This window comes from Diachasmimorpha longicaudata, chromosome 18 (genome assembly GCF_034640455.1).
Source record: "Diachasmimorpha longicaudata isolate KC_UGA_2023 chromosome 18, iyDiaLong2, whole genome shotgun sequence".
Classification (NCBI taxonomy): Eukaryota; Metazoa; Arthropoda; class Insecta; order Hymenoptera; family Braconidae; genus Diachasmimorpha; species Diachasmimorpha longicaudata.
The window spans coordinates 2,488,857-2,507,804 of NC_087242.1; the positions used below are offsets into that span (position 1 = coordinate 2,488,857).

The 18,948-nt window shown below is 37.6% G+C and overlaps 2 protein-coding genes across 8 annotated transcripts; both read right to left on the bottom strand.

The window, feature by feature from the left end:
• Nucleotides 1-1,264: 1,264 nt before the first annotated feature.
• On the bottom strand, nt 1,265-12,173 carry LOC135170824 (tudor domain-containing protein 7-like). 6 transcript variants are annotated; one of them, XM_064136891.1, is made up of 9 exons: nt 12,024-12,090; nt 11,805-11,888; nt 11,657-11,748; nt 7,806-9,324; nt 6,636-7,370; nt 4,930-5,634; nt 4,172-4,290; nt 3,475-3,626; nt 1,265-2,761 (listed from the first exon to the last, which is right to left on the bottom strand). In XM_064136891.1, the coding sequence occupies exons 4-9, from the start codon at nt 9,288-9,290 to the stop codon at nt 2,532-2,534; spliced, it is 3,426 nt and encodes a 1,141-aa protein (XP_063992961.1). In that variant the 5' UTR covers nt 9,291-9,324; nt 11,657-11,748; nt 11,805-11,888; nt 12,024-12,090; the 3' UTR covers nt 1,265-2,531. The 6 variants fall into 6 exon arrangements, with proteins under 6 accessions (XP_063992961.1, XP_063992960.1, XP_063992958.1 ...); XM_064136890.1 differs by having other exon boundaries at nt 11,637-11,748; XM_064136888.1 differs by lacking the exon at nt 11,657-11,748 and having other exon boundaries at nt 12,024-12,173.
• A 774-nt stretch (nt 12,174-12,947) lies between these two features.
• LOC135170825 (regulator of nonsense transcripts 3A) lies at nt 12,948-18,152 on the bottom strand. 2 transcript variants are annotated; one of them, XM_064136895.1, is made up of 5 exons: nt 17,533-18,152; nt 16,372-16,938; nt 15,126-15,711; nt 13,928-14,223; nt 12,948-13,176 (listed from the first exon to the last, which is right to left on the bottom strand). In XM_064136895.1, exons 1-5 carry the CDS (start codon nt 17,668-17,670, stop codon nt 12,988-12,990), a joined length of 1,776 nt encoding a protein of 591 aa, XP_063992965.1. In that variant the 5' UTR covers nt 17,671-18,152; the 3' UTR covers nt 12,948-12,987. The 2 variants fall into 2 exon arrangements, with proteins under 2 accessions (XP_063992965.1, XP_063992966.1); XM_064136896.1 differs by lacking the exon at nt 17,533-18,152 and adding an exon at nt 17,111-17,508.
• Between the last annotated feature and the right edge of the window lie 796 nt (nt 18,153-18,948).

Here is an 18,948-nt window from a genome sequence, read left to right on the forward strand (position 1 = left end):
TCGAGAGGACACTTTCAAAGGTACCGGCCGGCCCGCTCTCATCATTTACGTCATGCGTTCGCTCTATCCCCTCTCTTTCCTTGTTTTTTATTCTTGTGTTATTTTTTTTTTTAATCACCGATGGGTGGGGAGGAAAATCACAGTCGCTACAGTTTTTCCTCATTTCATTAGTGGTTGGAGGGTGTGAGGTCGACAGAATTGAATTTTTAAATTTATTATTTAAATTTTGGGAACGTGAATTAGTGAAAGAGGATTTTTTGGAATTTTTTGGTTTTTTAATGTGGGATTTTGGGGTTTTCCCCAGGTTGAAAATTCACTCTTATGGAGTTTTTATATTTCCGGATTAAGGAAATATTTATTTCTTTGTTGCTGTGGGACCTTTTCTTTATGTTATAATAAAAAAGGGGAAAGTCCCCGAGGGACTTTCTTAGTCCAGTTTTTTTCCAAAATACATCTGGTGACCAGAGAAGGTGAAGAAAATAAAATCCAAGGGTTAAGGGTGGAAGAAAAAATTATATTGCCCTCTGGAGAAGAGTTTAACGTGGGCCTCACCAGTAATTTAATCAGTTAATTGTCACTCGGTCTTAAAAATACTCCAATTATTTATTTCTCCCTCCATAATCCAATAGTTAATAATTTTAGATCATTTGGGATTTTTTTTGAATACTTGGTTTCTTCACGGGGCATTCACGGAATATTGAGAATTCGATTGTTGGTCTGCAGACGAGTTCAAAGATTGTATGCAAATAATTTGTGTGAATACTTCTGAAGCTGTTGATTTTACATGATAAAAGGTCTATTTTTTAGCCCTCGATATTTCCCTCCAAAAATCCCCGGGTCTTTCCTCGAAACTCGGTGTCCACCGGATCTCTAAAAATAATATCTAACAAATTTTCAAACTAATCTCATTTCTCCACAGCATCGCAAATTTCATTCTTCCCAAATTTCATCAGCGATTTTTCTTTGACGTGAAAGCCCTCCCACTATTCCCCCTCGATGTTTCGTTTTCACTCCATAAAAAATTAATGCAATTACCTGTCATGCATTATAAATAAAACATTTCTCGATAATGATATTCCGAGAATTTTCATGATTATAATTATAATAAGAATCTAAATAATTTATAGGACTGATTAAATCATAAATAATGAGGAAAATTTAAAAATTCTATTGATAGAACCAAAGTTTATTGCTAAAGTTGAAACCTGTCAAGAGAATAAACTTAATTGTTAATTGTCTGTTCACACTTCATGATTAAAAATCCTTGTTTTATTTTTTTATACTAATTTATTAAACTGTTATATAAATTTTAAATGCACCTACATCAGAGATTTCTTCCTACGTCTAAAAATTACCAGTAGTAATTAATAATCTTTATATTAACTGTTTCATCGTTAAAAATACGCCTTTCTAATTGTTGATTAATTCTAAAACGTTACAATCAAAATTATTCAAGTCTAATTTCTCATTATCGAATAATATACTAATACTACAGTAAATATTTTCGACTTGTGGTCGACCAACGAAGGACATTTTGGTTGTGATTGATCTTTACTCGCCTATAGATTAGTAATAATTGATCAATAATCTGATCAAAGTCCCCTGATAAAATAATTAATATTGACAATGAATGAAGAAGATGGAAATAATGAAAATGAAAATTCCTTTTGAAACTTCACATTTCTCATCTTTAGGAATAATCATCACCAAATTGAAATATTGGATTCATTCCACGATCTAGCACAGCCCATATCATTCTGAAAATGATAAATAATCTCCGAATCTACAAAATCTTACAGGAGAAATTCTTAATAAGCTGTTAATCATTGAAGAAAGTCGATACACAAGGACTCTGATTGATTGCAATTTTCTCACGAGATAATTAGTTAATTAATAACGTCAAAGTCGAGCGAGAATTCCTAGTTTATCCTGATTCTGAAGTTACCTTGATAAAGAGTAACTTTTTACATTTTTTTTCGTAAAATCTTGTTCTAACAAAAAAAGTCGATCTTTCATTAAAAATGTTTTCTAACAGAAAATAATTTGATTAATGAATGATTTCTTACACTTATTCTAATGTTTCAGTATTGGATGTTCTATTCAATAGATCAACAATACCTCGAAGATAATCACACGAGATTTGATTACTCGAACTAGTCTTAAGCGAGAATTGAAGAATGTTAAAAATCGAATTTCTTACTTCGATCTGTTAATTTTGCATTTATCTCGAAAACCATTAGTTTTACGCAAAAACATCTGAGAACGTTTTTTGTGGAGCGTTAAATTCGCACCAAAAGATGTCATATGACTTTTCTCTAAAAAATCGTTTCCTAACGAGATAATTTGAAAATTAACTGGAAGTGATGATTTCAATTTCGACATTTTATAAGTTTTTTGAGGAATTGAGATTTTTGAAAGATTGAGGCCCTTTTTTCAAGGGTTTTCTACACACTGAGATACTGATTGCTCAATCCTAACGTGTTGAATAAATAAATTAATGTAAATAAATATTTTCTCTCCAGCTATGTAGTTTAGAGAGCCTCTGGTAGGGCCCTTCGCTCATCAATGAGAATCTTGTGAATGTAGATGTCTTGATCCTCCAAAGCTACGTCAATTAATTCCAAAGCCACAACTGTCTCCGATGGTGTGGAATCGTCGATGTCTACTCGTCTAATTATGGATGCGAAATTCTTGTTAACAACTAATTTTTGGAATTGTAGACACGTTGGGAGAGACCAATCACCGCCTATCGGTTGAACACCTGAAATGGAGAACAAAACTAGTGAGTTAATTAATCACTATTCGTTAATTAATGCCGGAAAAGTGAGGAACATGCGCACAAGAAGGATTGATCAGGATTCAGCAGAACGCAAGCTTGAAATTAAGAAATGAAAAGACATTTTTATCATGCAATCAAACAAAATTTCGAAAGATCAAAAAACCGTTTGCGTTTGTACCAGAAATTTGTTTAATATTTTCGCACTTTCGGAAAGAAAAATCCAACAGAACAATTCCAATGTTACGTTTTCATTATCTCAACATTTAAAAGTCATTTTTTGTTTCTAATCACATGGTGCTAATCGACTTTCTCTGATTGACTTCAAAGCGCTAGTTCTAAAGGCCCTTTTAAAGAATCAAAACGAAAATTCTGAATTAAAATTAATTCAGACGCTATTTAAGACAGAACACGTAAGTTAAAAATAATTCGTAATTAAAGAAAAATTCCAAATCTATCGACTAAAGTCGAGTTTGTTTTTGAGAGTGAATCAGTCAGTGTTTTGCAAAATCATGCCATTAATGAAAAATATAAGAATTATATTAAATAAGAAAATAATCTGCAGTCATTTAAAATTCAGCATTTTTGGTTCTTGATTCGTTAAAAAACAAAATGGATCAAATTGTTTATGGTAAAAATTGTACTACAATAATTTAAATGATGATGTGTTAGAATAGAAAACCTGACTTTTGTCTTACCAACTAGCCTAGCCTTAATAGCCTGATACGGTAGATTGAAGAATTCACTTTTCAGTGGTTGCACCTGACTCAATGTGACGACAATGATGTTTCCCATGTCGCACAGATGGACCGATACAGATTGTTCATCCAAAACTTGATTAATACATGCACTGAAAAGATTTTCAGTTTTATTCTTTGTCATGCCACTTTCCAAATGCAAAAAAAAATATTTCAAAGGGAATAAATTCCAAAATTCCTTCCAAAAGTTTAAACCTCCACCATTTCATTTTCAAAGTACAGATTTCAAAAATGTTTTACACCTTTCCCCTCAAAATTCTCATTATTTTTGTTATTCTGTCGTAATTACGATGGGAGTGACACGAAAAAAGATGACGTGTTGCGTTTGTTTCAAAATTTTAAAGAAAATCCCAAAAGTGTGGAAGGAACAAATACAAATGATGGCACCATCACGAGAATTCATGAGTCATTAAATAATGGAAAAACGCAAAACCTTCATTTTTGTTGTGTCAATCCGATCGATTATCTGCCAGAAAGATAAAACGTAAATTTTGGGAAAAGATGTGAATCATCCTGAAGTGAAAAAATTTTTGTGTAAAATATTTTTGTGTTTGATGATCCCCATTCTCCCCATACAAAGTTGATGAAAGATTATCATCGACACATTGTGAGTTATTTGATATTATTGATGACTCACCGATACCAATAACCGTCGTGATTTTTCACAGCATAAACTTTTCCCTTCTCCAGCTCTTCCATCATTAAATTACGTACGTAAAGATTTTTGTACGTTTCCTGGAGAGTTTCCATCATCGCCTGACATGCGAATAATGAAAAAAAGATCATTATAAAATAGCAGTGAATATTTCATAAATTTTCATAATTTTTTAATGACCTGATTATCCATCAGTTTTATGGTAAAATGTCATTTAAAAAATTAAAAATTAATCAACTTCATTTTTCGTCTCTCCAATTAATCACTCTCTAGTGCAACCAAACAATTTCCAAATAATTCCATCAACATCCCCACCCATTATGCCCCCTCTAGTACTCCTAATATCTTTAAACCCTTAGAAAATCGATCCGAACGTGATCTTACATCTTCAATCTTCCATATCTCAAAAATGGCAGAGTAAAAACGCAAAAACTTTCGTTCATTCTAAAGATATTTTTTCGTCCTTGAAAATGACATCTGACTCATTGAAATCGTATCGTGGGTTCTCGAGTTATCAAAGATAAACGACTCTAACTTCCTCTGATTTTCATAATGGCTGTCAGCAAAGTACTTTACCACAGCCAATGAAAATTTAAACAAATATAAATAAATAAATTAGAACTATGCTAAAGTAATGTTATTAATCAGGAAGTAATAATTCCAGGAGAAACCACGATTCTAAAACTTCATAAACTTAAGAAAATTCATAAACTTAATAAGAAAAAATTCAGAAAACTAACGTCAAGTTTTGGCTGCTCCTCAAACGGTTGTACGACAAAATTCCAGGGGCTGGGCACCAGGTTAGTGACCCTCACATTGAAGCACTCACCAACACCCGGAATCTTCGGAGGCTTCAGCATCTCGTCACTACTCCTGCTCCCCCTCCTCTCCAGCCTCTTCTTCCTGACATTATTGTTGCCATCCCCACATTTGATCACCTCAGGCTCCAGATCCAGAGTATTATTAATCGATATCAACAGATTCTCAGGCTGAGATCTCTTGAACAGCTCTACAACAGTGGACCTCCCAAACACCGGCACCTGGACGACCTTGCACAACAAAACATCCCCAGGTGCAGCAATTTCCCTCATTCTGCAGGCCACCCTGTCGTTGAACCTCGTCCTCCCAAAATTATTCATCTCCACATTGATGGCTTGGGGTGGAAATCTTGCCAGAGATTTTGACAGGTCCTTCAGTCTGAGGACCTTCCCGAGGTCCACCGCTACTAATTCCCCAGAGTCAATGCATCTCATGGTGTTGGGATGGGCGGTGGGGGATACCTGGACCCTCACCCAGTTGCCATTAGGTGTTTGAGCAAGATACACCTCGTCAGGATGGAATTTTCCCTTTATGACAGCACTGTTTACGATTACCTCGTCCTCTAGGAGGTGTTCCACGAGGGAGTTGAGCATACTAGTCAAGATTGTCATGCCATCGTTATTTACCTGGTGACAAATAAATCGATTCGTGAGATATTGAAAGTGTATTTTCATTAGTAAAATCCAAAAAAAAAATTCCAAATATTTTATAATAATAATCCTAGTCATAAAATAATAATAATAGTAATACTAATAATAATAAGAATAATAATAGAATAATGAGGTATGAGAAAGTTGAGAAAAATTGTGTGCAATTTACAGAAAACTATAATTCGAATGGAAAATATTTCGAATTTTTTTTTTTGCATTTTTTCAGTGATTGAATTAATTAAGAAGTTAATGAAAGTAAAAATGTTATTGTTTTTGGAATTCATGAGAGAGAAAAAAGTTTTTAAAGAGAAAATCTAAATTTACTTCATTTAATTTTCGTTATATATCAATTAACTTGATTTTGTTATGGTTGATATATTTCTAATGAGATTTTTTAAATGTATTTAACTTTCTCGATGTTTTTAATGACTAAACGTTCTACGAGAGCAAAATTTATCAACAATTTATATAATTATTGTAGAACGCTTCACTCAATGTCCTGATATTTTCTCCTCAATCGTTTTAGTCTCGAACGAACACAATTTTCGATGAATATCTCGGAATCTAAGGAAGCTAGCGAAATTTTTATTACCACCTTTTTTGTTAAACTAATTGAGTTCTACAATAAATATAATGACAACAATGTCGCTATTTCCCTTACATTCGGAGATATTCCTCAAGAACTCGAGTGAGGGAAAGTCAACTTATCTCGGTGTACCATTTCGTTACTGAAACTTTTCAGATTATCTCCGGATAAATAAATAAATAAATTAATAAATAAAGAAACATTGATAACAGTTGACAGCCCTCCATCATATTCTTCTAAATCTTTGATAAGAATATCATCAATTGCGATTGAAAAAAAAAAAATAGAAAATCAAACCTATGAAAAATCGAACAAAAAGTTTTGAAGTAATTTTTCCTCTCAAAAAATTATTATTAAAAATTAAATCTATTAAATAAAATAAACTATAGACCTGCAGATAAACGTCTCCATTCTGCTGGACATGTGATACAAACACCTCCAGGAGTCGTCCCTTGACGGTGACCTGTGCCTCAGGTTTCGACAGTTCCATAATCCTCTCCAGTTCCATCGAAATCTTCTCGTTAACGTTGACATCGGTTTCCCCATTTGTATCATAGAAAATTCCCACCACCACATGACTGAGTTCATCATCCCCTCGGCTACAGACTTGCATGTAGAAAGTTCTGTCGAGCAGATGTTTCTCAGCAATATCAGTTGTCGTATCGCAGACAGCGATATCTTCCAGAGAAGACAGACAGGCTCTGATGGCCTGTGGAGGTACATCGAGGAATTTCTTGTCCAATGGGAAGAGCCTGGAGGGATCGACAACGTCGGTGTCACCAGTATCGATGAAGAATATTTCGGCGTCGCCTGTCAGCGGGTCCAGAGCTTCCACTCTGACCCTGTGGAGCTCGTCGTTCACCTTCGTCACGTAGTGATTGAGAATGGCAACTGATGGTGATGACTCGGTGACGGTTGCGTAGTGGGCGTTGAGGTGCTGAGACATTTTGAAGAATTTTTCGTTGTATTCGTCCTCCAGGAGGCGTATCCACACGTCGGCGGTGGAGGCAACGTGAGAGACGTACACCGGCCAGAGGATCCCCGAGGGTAACACAAGGGGAGTGGGACTGTCCGTGGGGGGCTTGAGGAGGGGGTGCTCACACCTCGGCGAAGGGGAGGTTTTCACCTGGAAAACGAGATACGAAAATTATGAAATTGTTCAATCGAAAGACGTGGGAGAAATAAATATGTGAAATTATTATTATTTTTTAATGAGTCCCAAGACAAATTTTGTTAAACCCAGAAAATACTTATGATCGATTTATATTTTGTTTATTGATTTAATAGTTCGATAAGAAAATTCTGGAGACAGAAATTTCAAAGTGAATTAAAGCAAAATTGGATTTTGTATCTTTATTCCTTAAAAAATTCCTAATTAATGAGTAAAGCTACTGTTCCACCCAATACTGGCAACTAGACACAGAGCCGACCTTCCCCCGACATTCCCCCAGCACAATTTGTAACCCAAAAATTTTAATCCCTCAGATAAAAACATTCTCCCAAAGAATTCTGACGCCATCTCGACTCCCTTCATTCCCCCAAATAAAAACAAAGACCTCACCCTTTGGATTTGAAGTCTCCTGCACACTATCACCGAATTGTCGACTCCCTTCTCCATCATGAGTTGCTCGCACTGTTCAACAAGCACCACCCAGTCCTGCGGTAGCCCCTCGCCATTAATCTCCTTATAAAATCCTGGCAATCGATCCCTGAAGACACCATTTGGATGTCGATCAACGATTTCCAGAATCCTCTCCATGACGAGGCCCTTGTCCTCCGTGATCCTCACCTCCTCTGGTGTCTCATACAATCGACGGAGTTCCTTGAGGGCAGATACAGCTGCCAGCTGAGCAGCATCAGTCTCATCAACAGCATCAAAGGGATAACTCTTGAACTTGTGTTCGCCCACCTCGACTTTACTGAAGATCTTGAGCTTTCCCCCCTGTCCCACGTGGACAGTCGTATACTTCGGTTCGGAGAGGTTCAGTCTGTCCGCGAGGGCCTTTAGGGCCTCCCTGGGGTCCTCCAGGACCGATGGAATGAGGGGATTGGAGTCCTCAGTCTTGACAGCAGCCGAGGAAATGACGACATTCTCAATTGAATGATCAGGGGACGATCTCCTCAGTCTCTCACTGAGGGACTTCATACCCTTCCGAAGGGCCTTGCCTTGATCCCCTGGGGGATTGATCACTTTGATGCCAGTCTCCCCACGATCTCCATCAAACCGAGTAAGTCGAGGTGTTTGAGGTGGACTCACCCTGACCCCATTGTCATTCCGATCCTGGAAAGCCTGAGATGGAGGAGATTTGGGCCTCGAAATATTAACGTTCACCTGAATATTCTGGGGATGAGCTCTCACAGCTGGAACTACCTCTGCCCTTGGTAATGCTGGATAAGTCGTCACTTTTGGCTCTGGCTTAACAGGCGCTGGATAAACTGTCACTGGTACCTCTGCCTTGCCACCAGCTCTTGATGGGTTAATTATCACATGTCTCTCAGTATGTCCTGAAGATCTTGGATGGGACCTCACTGACTCGCTGTGCCCATTGCTTCTGGGGTAGCTTCTCACCTCTGATGGTCCACTGCCTCTGGAGAAGCTATTCCTGCCACCTGGGTGTGTCCCAGACGTTTGAGGCTGATGATTTCTCCTGATGCACTGAGGCTGATTGTTATTGTAGCCCTGATGGTACCTCTGTCTCGTCTGGCTGTTGGCACTCATCATCGGCTGTCTGGACATCGTCTCCATCCTCGATGGCTTCCTCTTGGATGTCTTCTGCTTGTTGATGAGGGCTGTCAGATGAACTGTGCTCTCATTCGGAAGAACCTCGACGTACATCACCCCAGACTTTTTGTGCTGACGAATCCTCGGATCCTGGGCGAGGAAATCGTCGATGGTGGCGAATCCCAGGTCCTTGTAGGGTATGTCCTCACCCTGGACTGATCTGTAGTCCGTGTTGAGGTTGTGGAGGGGCACACCCCCCTTTGCCGACGTCAGGCAGGATCGCAATGCCACCATTACCTCCTCCATCCTTTGTTTCCTGTCCATTGTCTTCACTAAATCTCGATCGATGTCCTCTTCCCTACGATGTATCGTTCTTTATCGATAAAAACACTGAGAAAAGGATATTGTGACGTTGATTCGATAAACCTCGACGACAATTCGACGATTCACTGCACCAAAATCGATGGGAGAAATTCGTTGACGCGTTTGATACCGAAATTTCACGAGTTTGGGAGACAAAGGAAATTCACTAGCACTTGACGACAACTGGAGATCGATTAATATCGCGGGAGAAAATTCTGTTGGCTCTGTTCGAGTGTTAGAAAATTAGGGGTAAATCGAAACTGTTGGAGGTCAATGATTTGAGACAAATGACACGGTTAAATGACGAGGACATGAACTCAAATAGCGGATCAGTTACGACTGACTGAATTTTGCGGCTCAACGCGGTTTATATAGCGGTGCGGAGAGGGGTGGGGGGATCGGGTGGGTCCGGAGTGGTTCGGGGTGTGGGTGGAGTCAAGGGGAATGTGGAATTCGCGGGGAATGGTGGATTGAAAAATTCATTTTTGGAGAATAAAAAATTGAAAAAATAAAATGGGGAAGATGGAGAGGATGTAAAGCAAAGAAAGACATCAAGGAAATAAATAAATAACAATAATAATAATAAAATTAAAAAAAAATTTTGATGATTTATTAATGTGGGAAATTGGGATTTTTATGTATTTAACAAGCGTATGATTTTTGCAAAAAGGAGCGGAATAATTTGAACGGGGGAACGTTTTGTTTGTTGAAATTCAATTGAAAATTTTATTTGTTGTAAGCTTTTGTTTATAATATTTATTGTATTTGGGAGAATGAGATAGTGAAGTGGTGAGTTGTTTTTGAATGAATATTTCAGTGATTATGACAATTAGCTAAAGATGAACTTTTATTTTAATTTTAACGACTTTATTCATTAGTTGTAGTAATAAAAAAAATTGTAAATGATTATCACTTTTTCGGGGGGGAGGGGGTGCAGTAGGTGAGGCGAGGGGTTACCGAATGTTGGGAAACGTCCAGATGGGGGAAGAGGAGATTTTGCAGTTTTTTATTTGGGGACCAATGGGCCTGACAAATGCAGTTCTTTTAAATTTGTTTCACTCTTCTGATAACTTTATCATCTGACTCCCACTGACGGAAAAAATAATTTTATCAAGAGAATTTCATTTGGAGGAAATGACGGTGGAGTGCAAATTTTCAAACGGAAGTGATTCTAGAATGGAGACCAGTTATCTCTTCTCTGAGACTGATTTGATTGAATGAAATAGAATTTATCGAGAATCGAAGTTCCTTTCGGTTATTGGAGTAACAGGAGTATTTGATTTCGTATCGACCACACGTTTTTTTTCTTCCAGAAATTCTTTGGTGCATTTGAGAGCCACAATTATTATTATGATTAAATAATAAAAATAAATTAAATTGAAAAACGTGTCTTTAAATATTAAAAATCGGATTAAATTGGAAAACGTCCCATTAAATATTAAAAATCGGATTAAATTGGAAAACGGATCGTTAAATATTGAAAATCGGATTAAATTGGAAAACATGTCGTTAAATAATAAAGATCGGATTAAATAACAAATTGTGGTTTTAGTAATCAATACGTCTCTACGTTTTTTCAAGTAAATTATAATTGAACCGAGAAATGAGAAATTCATGTGGTGAATCAGAGGATATTATTACGTGGAAAAAACTTTGAAATTGTAATGAGATATCGTCAAGTTGACAGAACTTTATATTTCTTCCCCAGAACAACAAAATATTCATTTTAAATCACGTAATCCCAGACTACGGTAATTATCCCCTAATTCGGGTATTAAAAACTTCGTTCAATGTGATCTCTAAGAAGATCAATTCAAAGATCGTCATCATTTCAAGACCCAATAATCAATTTACTCATCAGACTATTTATTTCACGAGAGCAAACTTTTTATCATTCCAGAAGGTGCGAAATTTCTCAGTTGGAGATCATAAACGAAATAAAATTTAGGTAAAAAGTAGACCCTCAGGGGACGAGACGAGGGTCACGAAGGGTCATTTTATGACAAAAGGACGAAGGGTAGTCTCCCACAAAAAATAGTCTTTCAGCTCTAATTTACCCACCAAAATTTAATCTAAAAAGTGGTCCATTGTCATTTTCCCCCACGTCTCACCCTCTAGAGGTCTAATATTAATCCAAAATTTCTTTCCGTCTATGACTCGACTCCAACACCAGTTCTATTTGATCCCCGTAAATACAACTGACTGATAATTTCCTGATCTCCGTAAAATCATATCTCTTCCAAATTAATTCAACTTATAAATCCTCGTCTCAACAAAAAATCATTTCAATAAAAATAACTTCTCTACCGTTGCACCCAGGAACTCACGATTGGGTTAGGAATAGCGGCACTTTTCCGTATTTTACCGGCGAAGAACAGCCGAAGGTGGGGACGTCCCCTCGACCCTCTGAATCCTCGCCCTTCACGAAAAAAAAAACAATTAAAAATCGTTGGATTAATTAAAAAATAAACAAACCTGCGAGTGAAAATGTTTTTCATCCGACGAAACGGTGGGGCCAGGGGGAGGGGTCACCGGAAGCTGGAGAACGTCGACGAGCCACTGAAGAATTTGTTAACATTATTATTTATTTATTCGGGGTATCGATGACCTGGCGAATCGACTTGGTTAGAATTACGGAATTCACGAGGGATTTGCCGGTTCCCAGGAGAAGTTTAATGGACATATTGTACTTACGTGATGGTGTGGTGCCTTCTCTCGTCATCCGGCGATTGTTTTATCGCCGATGTGTCTCGTTGACGAGTGCATCGGTCTAGATAACGCGAGGAATCGAGTTTTAGCGAATTTTTTTTTTTTCGCCAGTGGGTGGAGAGGGGGTGGCACGCTTGCGCGTGACGTAACAAATGAAGTGGCACCTGGGGGGTCACGTGGGCGAAGACAACAGGCGGTCGGTTTTGAAGCTGGAATTTTAATCGGAATTTTCGACTTTTTGGGAGTAATTAATTTTTTTTGGTATTTTTATCACATCTTTCTGCGAATTCCTGATATCAGTGGGTCAGTCAACGTCCAATTCAACTGAATATTTAGTGAAATACACGACGAAATATTATTTATAAAAATATCTGCGAAAAATATCGTATCGAAGGGGTGAAACGAGATGACGTGAGTTGGGAATGATCCGAGTTTTTGGGGAATATCTCGGAATCTAAATGAGATAGCGAATTTTTTGTTATGACATTAATTGTAGCAATTGATTTTCCGGATAAAAAAGGTTATCATGAAAATTTTTGTATCTTTCATAGATTCCGAGATATTAAGCAAAAACTGATGATATTTTTGATTCTGAATTAGTGAGGTGGGGATTAAGTCGGTTACAAGTCCGGATTTTCTTCGGATAATCTCCGCGTCCTATGAGTGAAGTCATAAACGGGGGATCCCCGGATTACCTCTACCTTCCAGATACATCGATTAGTCTTCGCTTAGATCGAAATAAATGTCTACAAATTTTGAAACGCATTTTTTTTCATATAAATAAAACGAATTCTTTTATGTAAATAAAACTATTAAAGTTATAACTTCCCCCTAGGACTTAACATTGGCTGAATATACCGGAGGGGTGGGACTAAATGGAACGGTGGGATGAATGAATACAGAGCAATATCCAGACAACTTTTTATTAACGAAGGAAAATAAAAACTAATTAAGGATTATCACGGCTGACACTTCGTTTAAACGTCATAGATCGTAACTCTGATTTTTGATCGCTTGAAGTGTTGGTGGGGCTCTCGGACAAGGTGGCCCTGTCCTCGGTGGTGGATTTTCCACGCTCGATCCTCTGTTTGCTGAATCGACCCATCCCGGGGCGATAAATCTCCATGGCCGGACGATCCTGTAATCGAGCAGATTTTCATAATTTTACAAAATGAAATGAGTAAATTTTGTAATGATAATGAAATTAAATTTATGATGAATAGAAATTTTAATTAGCTAAATTTGAATTAATTTGATTGGTCTTGATAATAATTTACAAATAATTTTCTATTGACTTCAAGACAAATTAGTTGAGTCTAATAAGATAAATATAATTTTTATTTCCATTTTTGTTCATTCAATGGTTTATTTGTTTATAAAAAAATAATGAAAAATGAATTAGTTTTTGGGGCTGAAGAACATGCGATCGGTGGTTTATAATCCACCAGAATTTCTTCATTTTTCATTTGTTTTAATAAAAAAAATCTTATCTCACATTTTTCATCAAATTTTTGCGTTTCTTGTGTTTTTTTTTCAATTAAAAAAATCACTCATTACTTACTCATTACTTCAACATATGCTAATGCTAATCCAAATAAATTTCAAGATATTTCGCCAATTTTTACAATCAATAATGTTTTTTTAACTAAAAAAATTCAAAATACCATTTTATTCTGTTCTCAGTATTTTTGTGATACGTTTTGGGAACCCAGGAAGTGGTACAACAACAATTTAAAATGTTGAAACAATGGAATTCTAGTGTCATACGAAACAACATTTTCCTAACAAAATATATTTTGTAAAATCTACAATATTTTTCTCTCAGTGGAAACGCATCGAATATTTAAAAATTTTTAGAAACGTCAAAAATTGCTTCAAGTAATGCTCACTTTGTTCCTTATCCTCCGCTCCTTCCTGGAGTCCTTTTTCTCCTTGTGTTTGTCGTCGTGTGTGTGCTTCTGGAGATTACTCTGGTCATCTCCATCGAGAGACTTGTGCCTCCTCAACTGGGCCCCATCGCCGCCCCCTACGTTGCCACCGCTGTCCAAGGAGCTCCGTCTTCTGGACAATTTCTGGGGCTTCTTGCCGCTGGGGGAGTCCTCCCTGGGCTCTTCGTCAACAGCTCGCGGTTCTTTCTTCGTGTCAACGGGGTCCAACGGCCTCACCGCTTCCCCTTCTCTACATTCTGTGATAAATTCGATGGGAATGAATATAACTGATAAGAGATAACTGATTGATTCATTTTTTAATTAATATTTTTCTGGCTCCGTCGATATAGCTCTTTAAAATTTATTAAATGTAAAATTGCGACTTAAACCGTTTTATTTATTTCAAAAGAGAACAGTAACATTAAGAAATCGAATTTGAAAAAATTTGAGCTCAACAGATTAATCGCTTCGCTACTGAATTAATGTTTTAATTTTTTTTGTTGAATATTGTTGGATTATGGAGGTCGAAATAAATAATTATTTGGAGTATTTTCAAGACTGAGGGACAATTAACTGATTAAACATTACTGATGAGGCTCACGTTAAACTCCTCGAGAGGGCAATATAATTTTTTCTTCCACCCTTAATCCTTGGATTTTTTTTCTTTACCTTCTCTGGTCACCAGATGGATTTGGGAAAAATCTGGAATAAGAAAGTCCCGCTGGGACTTTCCCCTTTTTTATTGTAACATAAAGAAAAGGTCCCACAGCAACAAAGAAATAAATATTTCCTTAATCCGGAAATATAAAAACTTTAAAAGAGTGAATTTTTAACCCGGGGAAAACCCCATAATCCACCCAATATTTATTTAAAATTAACACGTTGAAGCCAACAAAATAATTAATTCAACTCAGTTCACGTTTGTCTCAATTAAAAAAAAAAATCTTTTCAAATTTAACTTATGCAATTATGTAAAATTTTCAACTCAAAATAATTAAAAAATATTAAAAAATCATTAAATATTTGTATCGACCCGATAAGATGCCAACCTCCAGCCGGTATGGTGCCGACCTCCAGTCGATAAGATACCGGCCCCCGTCGATAAGATACCGACCAACATTAAATACCAAAAAATAAATAAATAAAACAAAATTCTCACCTGAATTCTTTGGAGTTCTCTCTTTACTCTGCACTTTCTTATCCCCACTATCACCCCCTCCGCTCTGTGAAGGGCTGGGGGCCGTCTCAGTCCTCTCAACTTTTCCCTCCTTTTTGCACCTCTCCCCCTCCTCCCTCTTCTTCACCTCCTTGCCACCCTCTGCACCCCCATCCACCTGTTTCTTCGACTCTGCTAGTCGTCTCTTCTCCTGCCTCATCTTCTCGTAGCTCTTTCCCTTCTTCTCCTCGATTCTCCTCTCCTTCTGCTCGCGGACCTCCTCCTTGGGCTCCTTGGGGACCTTCCCCTCGGCCCTCTTATCATCCTTCGAGTGATTGTCCTCACGTCGATTGGAGGATCTCTTGTCCTCGTGTTTCTTCTGATGTTTCACGTCACGATCTTGCTTCCTGTCGTCCTTGTAACCCTTCGCCGACGTTTTTCCCTCACGATCTCTCGGACCCAGCACTTTGTCTCGTAATTTTTCGTCCTTTTTGCGATTTTTCGAGTCTTTTTGGGGCCTCTCCTTCTCCTCTTTATTTTCTTTATTCTCACGTCCTACGTCACGTTCAGCGTCGGGATTTTTCAGGACCTGTGGGTGTGACAATCAGGATCTGATTATGTTTATTGTATCAACTGAATTGTAATGAAGTGCTCATAAAAAGCTCATTAGCCTTGGCCCATCAAGAGAATCATTCTTTTGGTTCTCGCCATCTCATCAAATCATCATAACATGTCATATGTCACTTGCGATTTATCAGATTGAGAGTCATTAAAATAAATTTGCGATTCTTCAAGTACTCGTCATCAATTGGGTGATACATTCGTCACTCATTAATCTTCAATTCGTGGTTAATTACACGTCACATATTTTACGTTAATAATTTCGAAGAGATTAGGAGGATCCAACGGATCAGACAGTAAAATTTGTGGACAACTAGACGTTATGAAGATCACGGGATCATCCTCAGGACAGTATTTTTAATTTTAATGCGTATTTTCAAATTACGACGAGCATTAAAAATGTTAATTTTCGTCAGGAAATAGCTATCACGTACCATGAAGCCATTTTTTTCTAGACGAAGATTTATTTTTCATGACAAAAGACCAGATCATTATTTTCTCACCACAAAACTAACGAAAAAAGTGCTAATTTCCTGCCCTGGGCCCTTAAAACTATTTAGACGTCCTCAGGACGATTTATCTACCTCAAAATTACCTCAAAATTACCTCAAAATCCAACATTCCTCACCTTGGAAATAGTTGGTTCCTCTTTGGCCCTCCTCCTCTCCAGATCCCGTCTCCTCCTCTCCTCCCTCTTTTCATCCCTCACCCTCTGCTTCTCCATCTTCCTCTGCTTGAGATACTCCAACAAGGGAGTGGTGGTGACCCTCTTCTGGGAATTATCGAATGGCTGAAATGAGAATTCAGTCTTGGGTTGGGCACCAGCAGCATCAGCCTCCAAATTCTTCAAGCTCTCCAAGAACGTAACGTAATAAGGATCAGTCTCGATGGTACCGCACTTGATGTCCTTCTTCCTGACGACTCGTTTCTTCGGAAGTCTCTGGAATGGAGCGAATTCCACCACTGCGGGGTACTCAGTCCCCTTCGAATCCACGAACACGTAGTTATCGAATTTCTCCCGAAACATGAAGATGTCCTTCTGATCTGTGAAGTTTATGTACGCCCTGGAGAAGGCGTGTTGACCCAGGGACATGTCTGCCTTGACGAAGTGGAGGTAATCGTGGTCAGGGAGGGGTGAAACCTGCTCGATGAACTGGGTCTGCGTCATTGATGGTGGGAGCCTTCTGATCACAACCTGGGGGACAAAGACGGGATTAATGAGACGAAATTTCGATTTATCGAGATATCGATGCGAGACGATGTCACAGTCATTTTCTACGAGACCAAACGACATTAATTATAACGATATTAATTATAATATTTTAGATCATTATTAATTATCGATTGGGACGAGGGCAAGATGATACCATCGACTTTCCTTCGAGACCGAGACAATTTGACATTTATTCTCTACCAGACGAGACGATATTAATTCCAACGAGATCGACCCCACCAGGACGAGTCTATCGATTTTCAGTTCTTGCGAGATCGAGACGAGACACAAAATTATTGCCTCAACTCGTCCTGTGTACAGTCCTGGAGGTGTGCTCCACGTTCTTAATGAATCCACATGAAACTAGAGAATTTCCTGATGAAGATTTTCAGTGAAAAAATTCTATAACAATTAAAAATATTGAGATATCAACTTTGACAACGTTCACTGCTGTTATTTGTAATGCTGAATGTGTCTCACAACCTCAGGTTCAGAGCTGCTGTGGACTTGGAGCCTCTGGAGATGATCTGACTGAACTTAACCTCAAAATAATGAATTTTGATGATGTCGCCTCACCTTTGTCATCGGCTTGCATTTTTCCTTCTTGTTGTCACTCTTCGGCTTTGTCACTTCTGCACTGGGGACCTCGGCTGGCGAAGTCCTGGCTGCAGGATTGGTGACAGTCGTCACCGGCTGTTGACTCTCCTCAGTCATTTTTCAGTTGTGGTATTGTGAGTTGTCTTGGGATCCTCGGGTTGTTGAGGAAAATAAATAAAAAATATGGAGGACTGGAGAGGTTTCCAGGTCGGTAACAAGAACGGTTCCGTCTCTGGCGCACAGAGGCCACTAAACTTCAAGGTCGGTCATAGAAAAGTGAGGGAGAAGGGCAAACTCAAGCGTCTGAGCGACTTTTGGGTCGTTAGTTGCGCGCGGCGCAGAGAGAGCTGCGTGAGCGGGCTATTCAAACTCGCATAACTGATCTCACGTGTTATTTATATTATTAACATTATTAACATTGTGATTATGATGTCAGATGCGTTCGTTTTATAAATCTGCGGTTCTACGTCGGTCTTGACGGACTCTCTGAACATTTCATGTTGTTCTATTGTTATTTTTTCTAAATAATTCATTAGACACCGACAAATTAGCGTTTTTAATGAATAAAAAAAAATCCAAATGTATTGATTTTTTATTATTTTATTTTTTCTTTTTTATGGTGATGTAATGGAGCGTTGAAATGTCCTTCTCATGTCCTAATTAAAAAAAATTAATACATTTGTTGAATGTAAAACGTAATTTAGATTTTTCGTGAAATGTTACGTTTTATTAATTAAAATATTACAATTTATATTAGCTCAAACGTTTCGTTTTACATTAATTAAAATATTGCATTTTATATTATTTAAAATATTATATTTTATATTAATTATAATATTGCATTTTATATTATTTAAAATATTATATTTTATATTAATTAAAATATTGCATTTTATAGTATTTAAAATGTTACATTTTATATTATTTAAAAAATTGTGTTTTCTATTTTAAGTTCCAATACAAAAAAAATTGATAACAAAATCTTTCTCACTCAAGGTCATATCTTGGGAGTCTCAAAAATGAAACGATTGTTAATGGCTTTTTCACACAATTCTTCCATTCCGTAATCTCCCAGTAACTGATAACGTGTGTCACTGCTTCCACTGGCAATCGGATTCATCGATAAACTCGCAGGCGATTGTTTGTAATAAAACCCGACGTTAGAGACAACGTCAGAGCGTGTCATAAAAAAGGTAACGGTGGGCTAGTCAATGGCACTCGACAAGTGCTTTCAGTATTTCCGCGAATCGCAACTGCCTCAAACGTTAGAAAATTACGGTGCAACTGGTCGAAGTGTCAGGTGAATATTATTCCATCAGTATGTAATCATTGGGTTATGGGAAATCGATCGATCGATTGAAATTGGGAGACAGCCGGGGAATTCATCGCGTTATA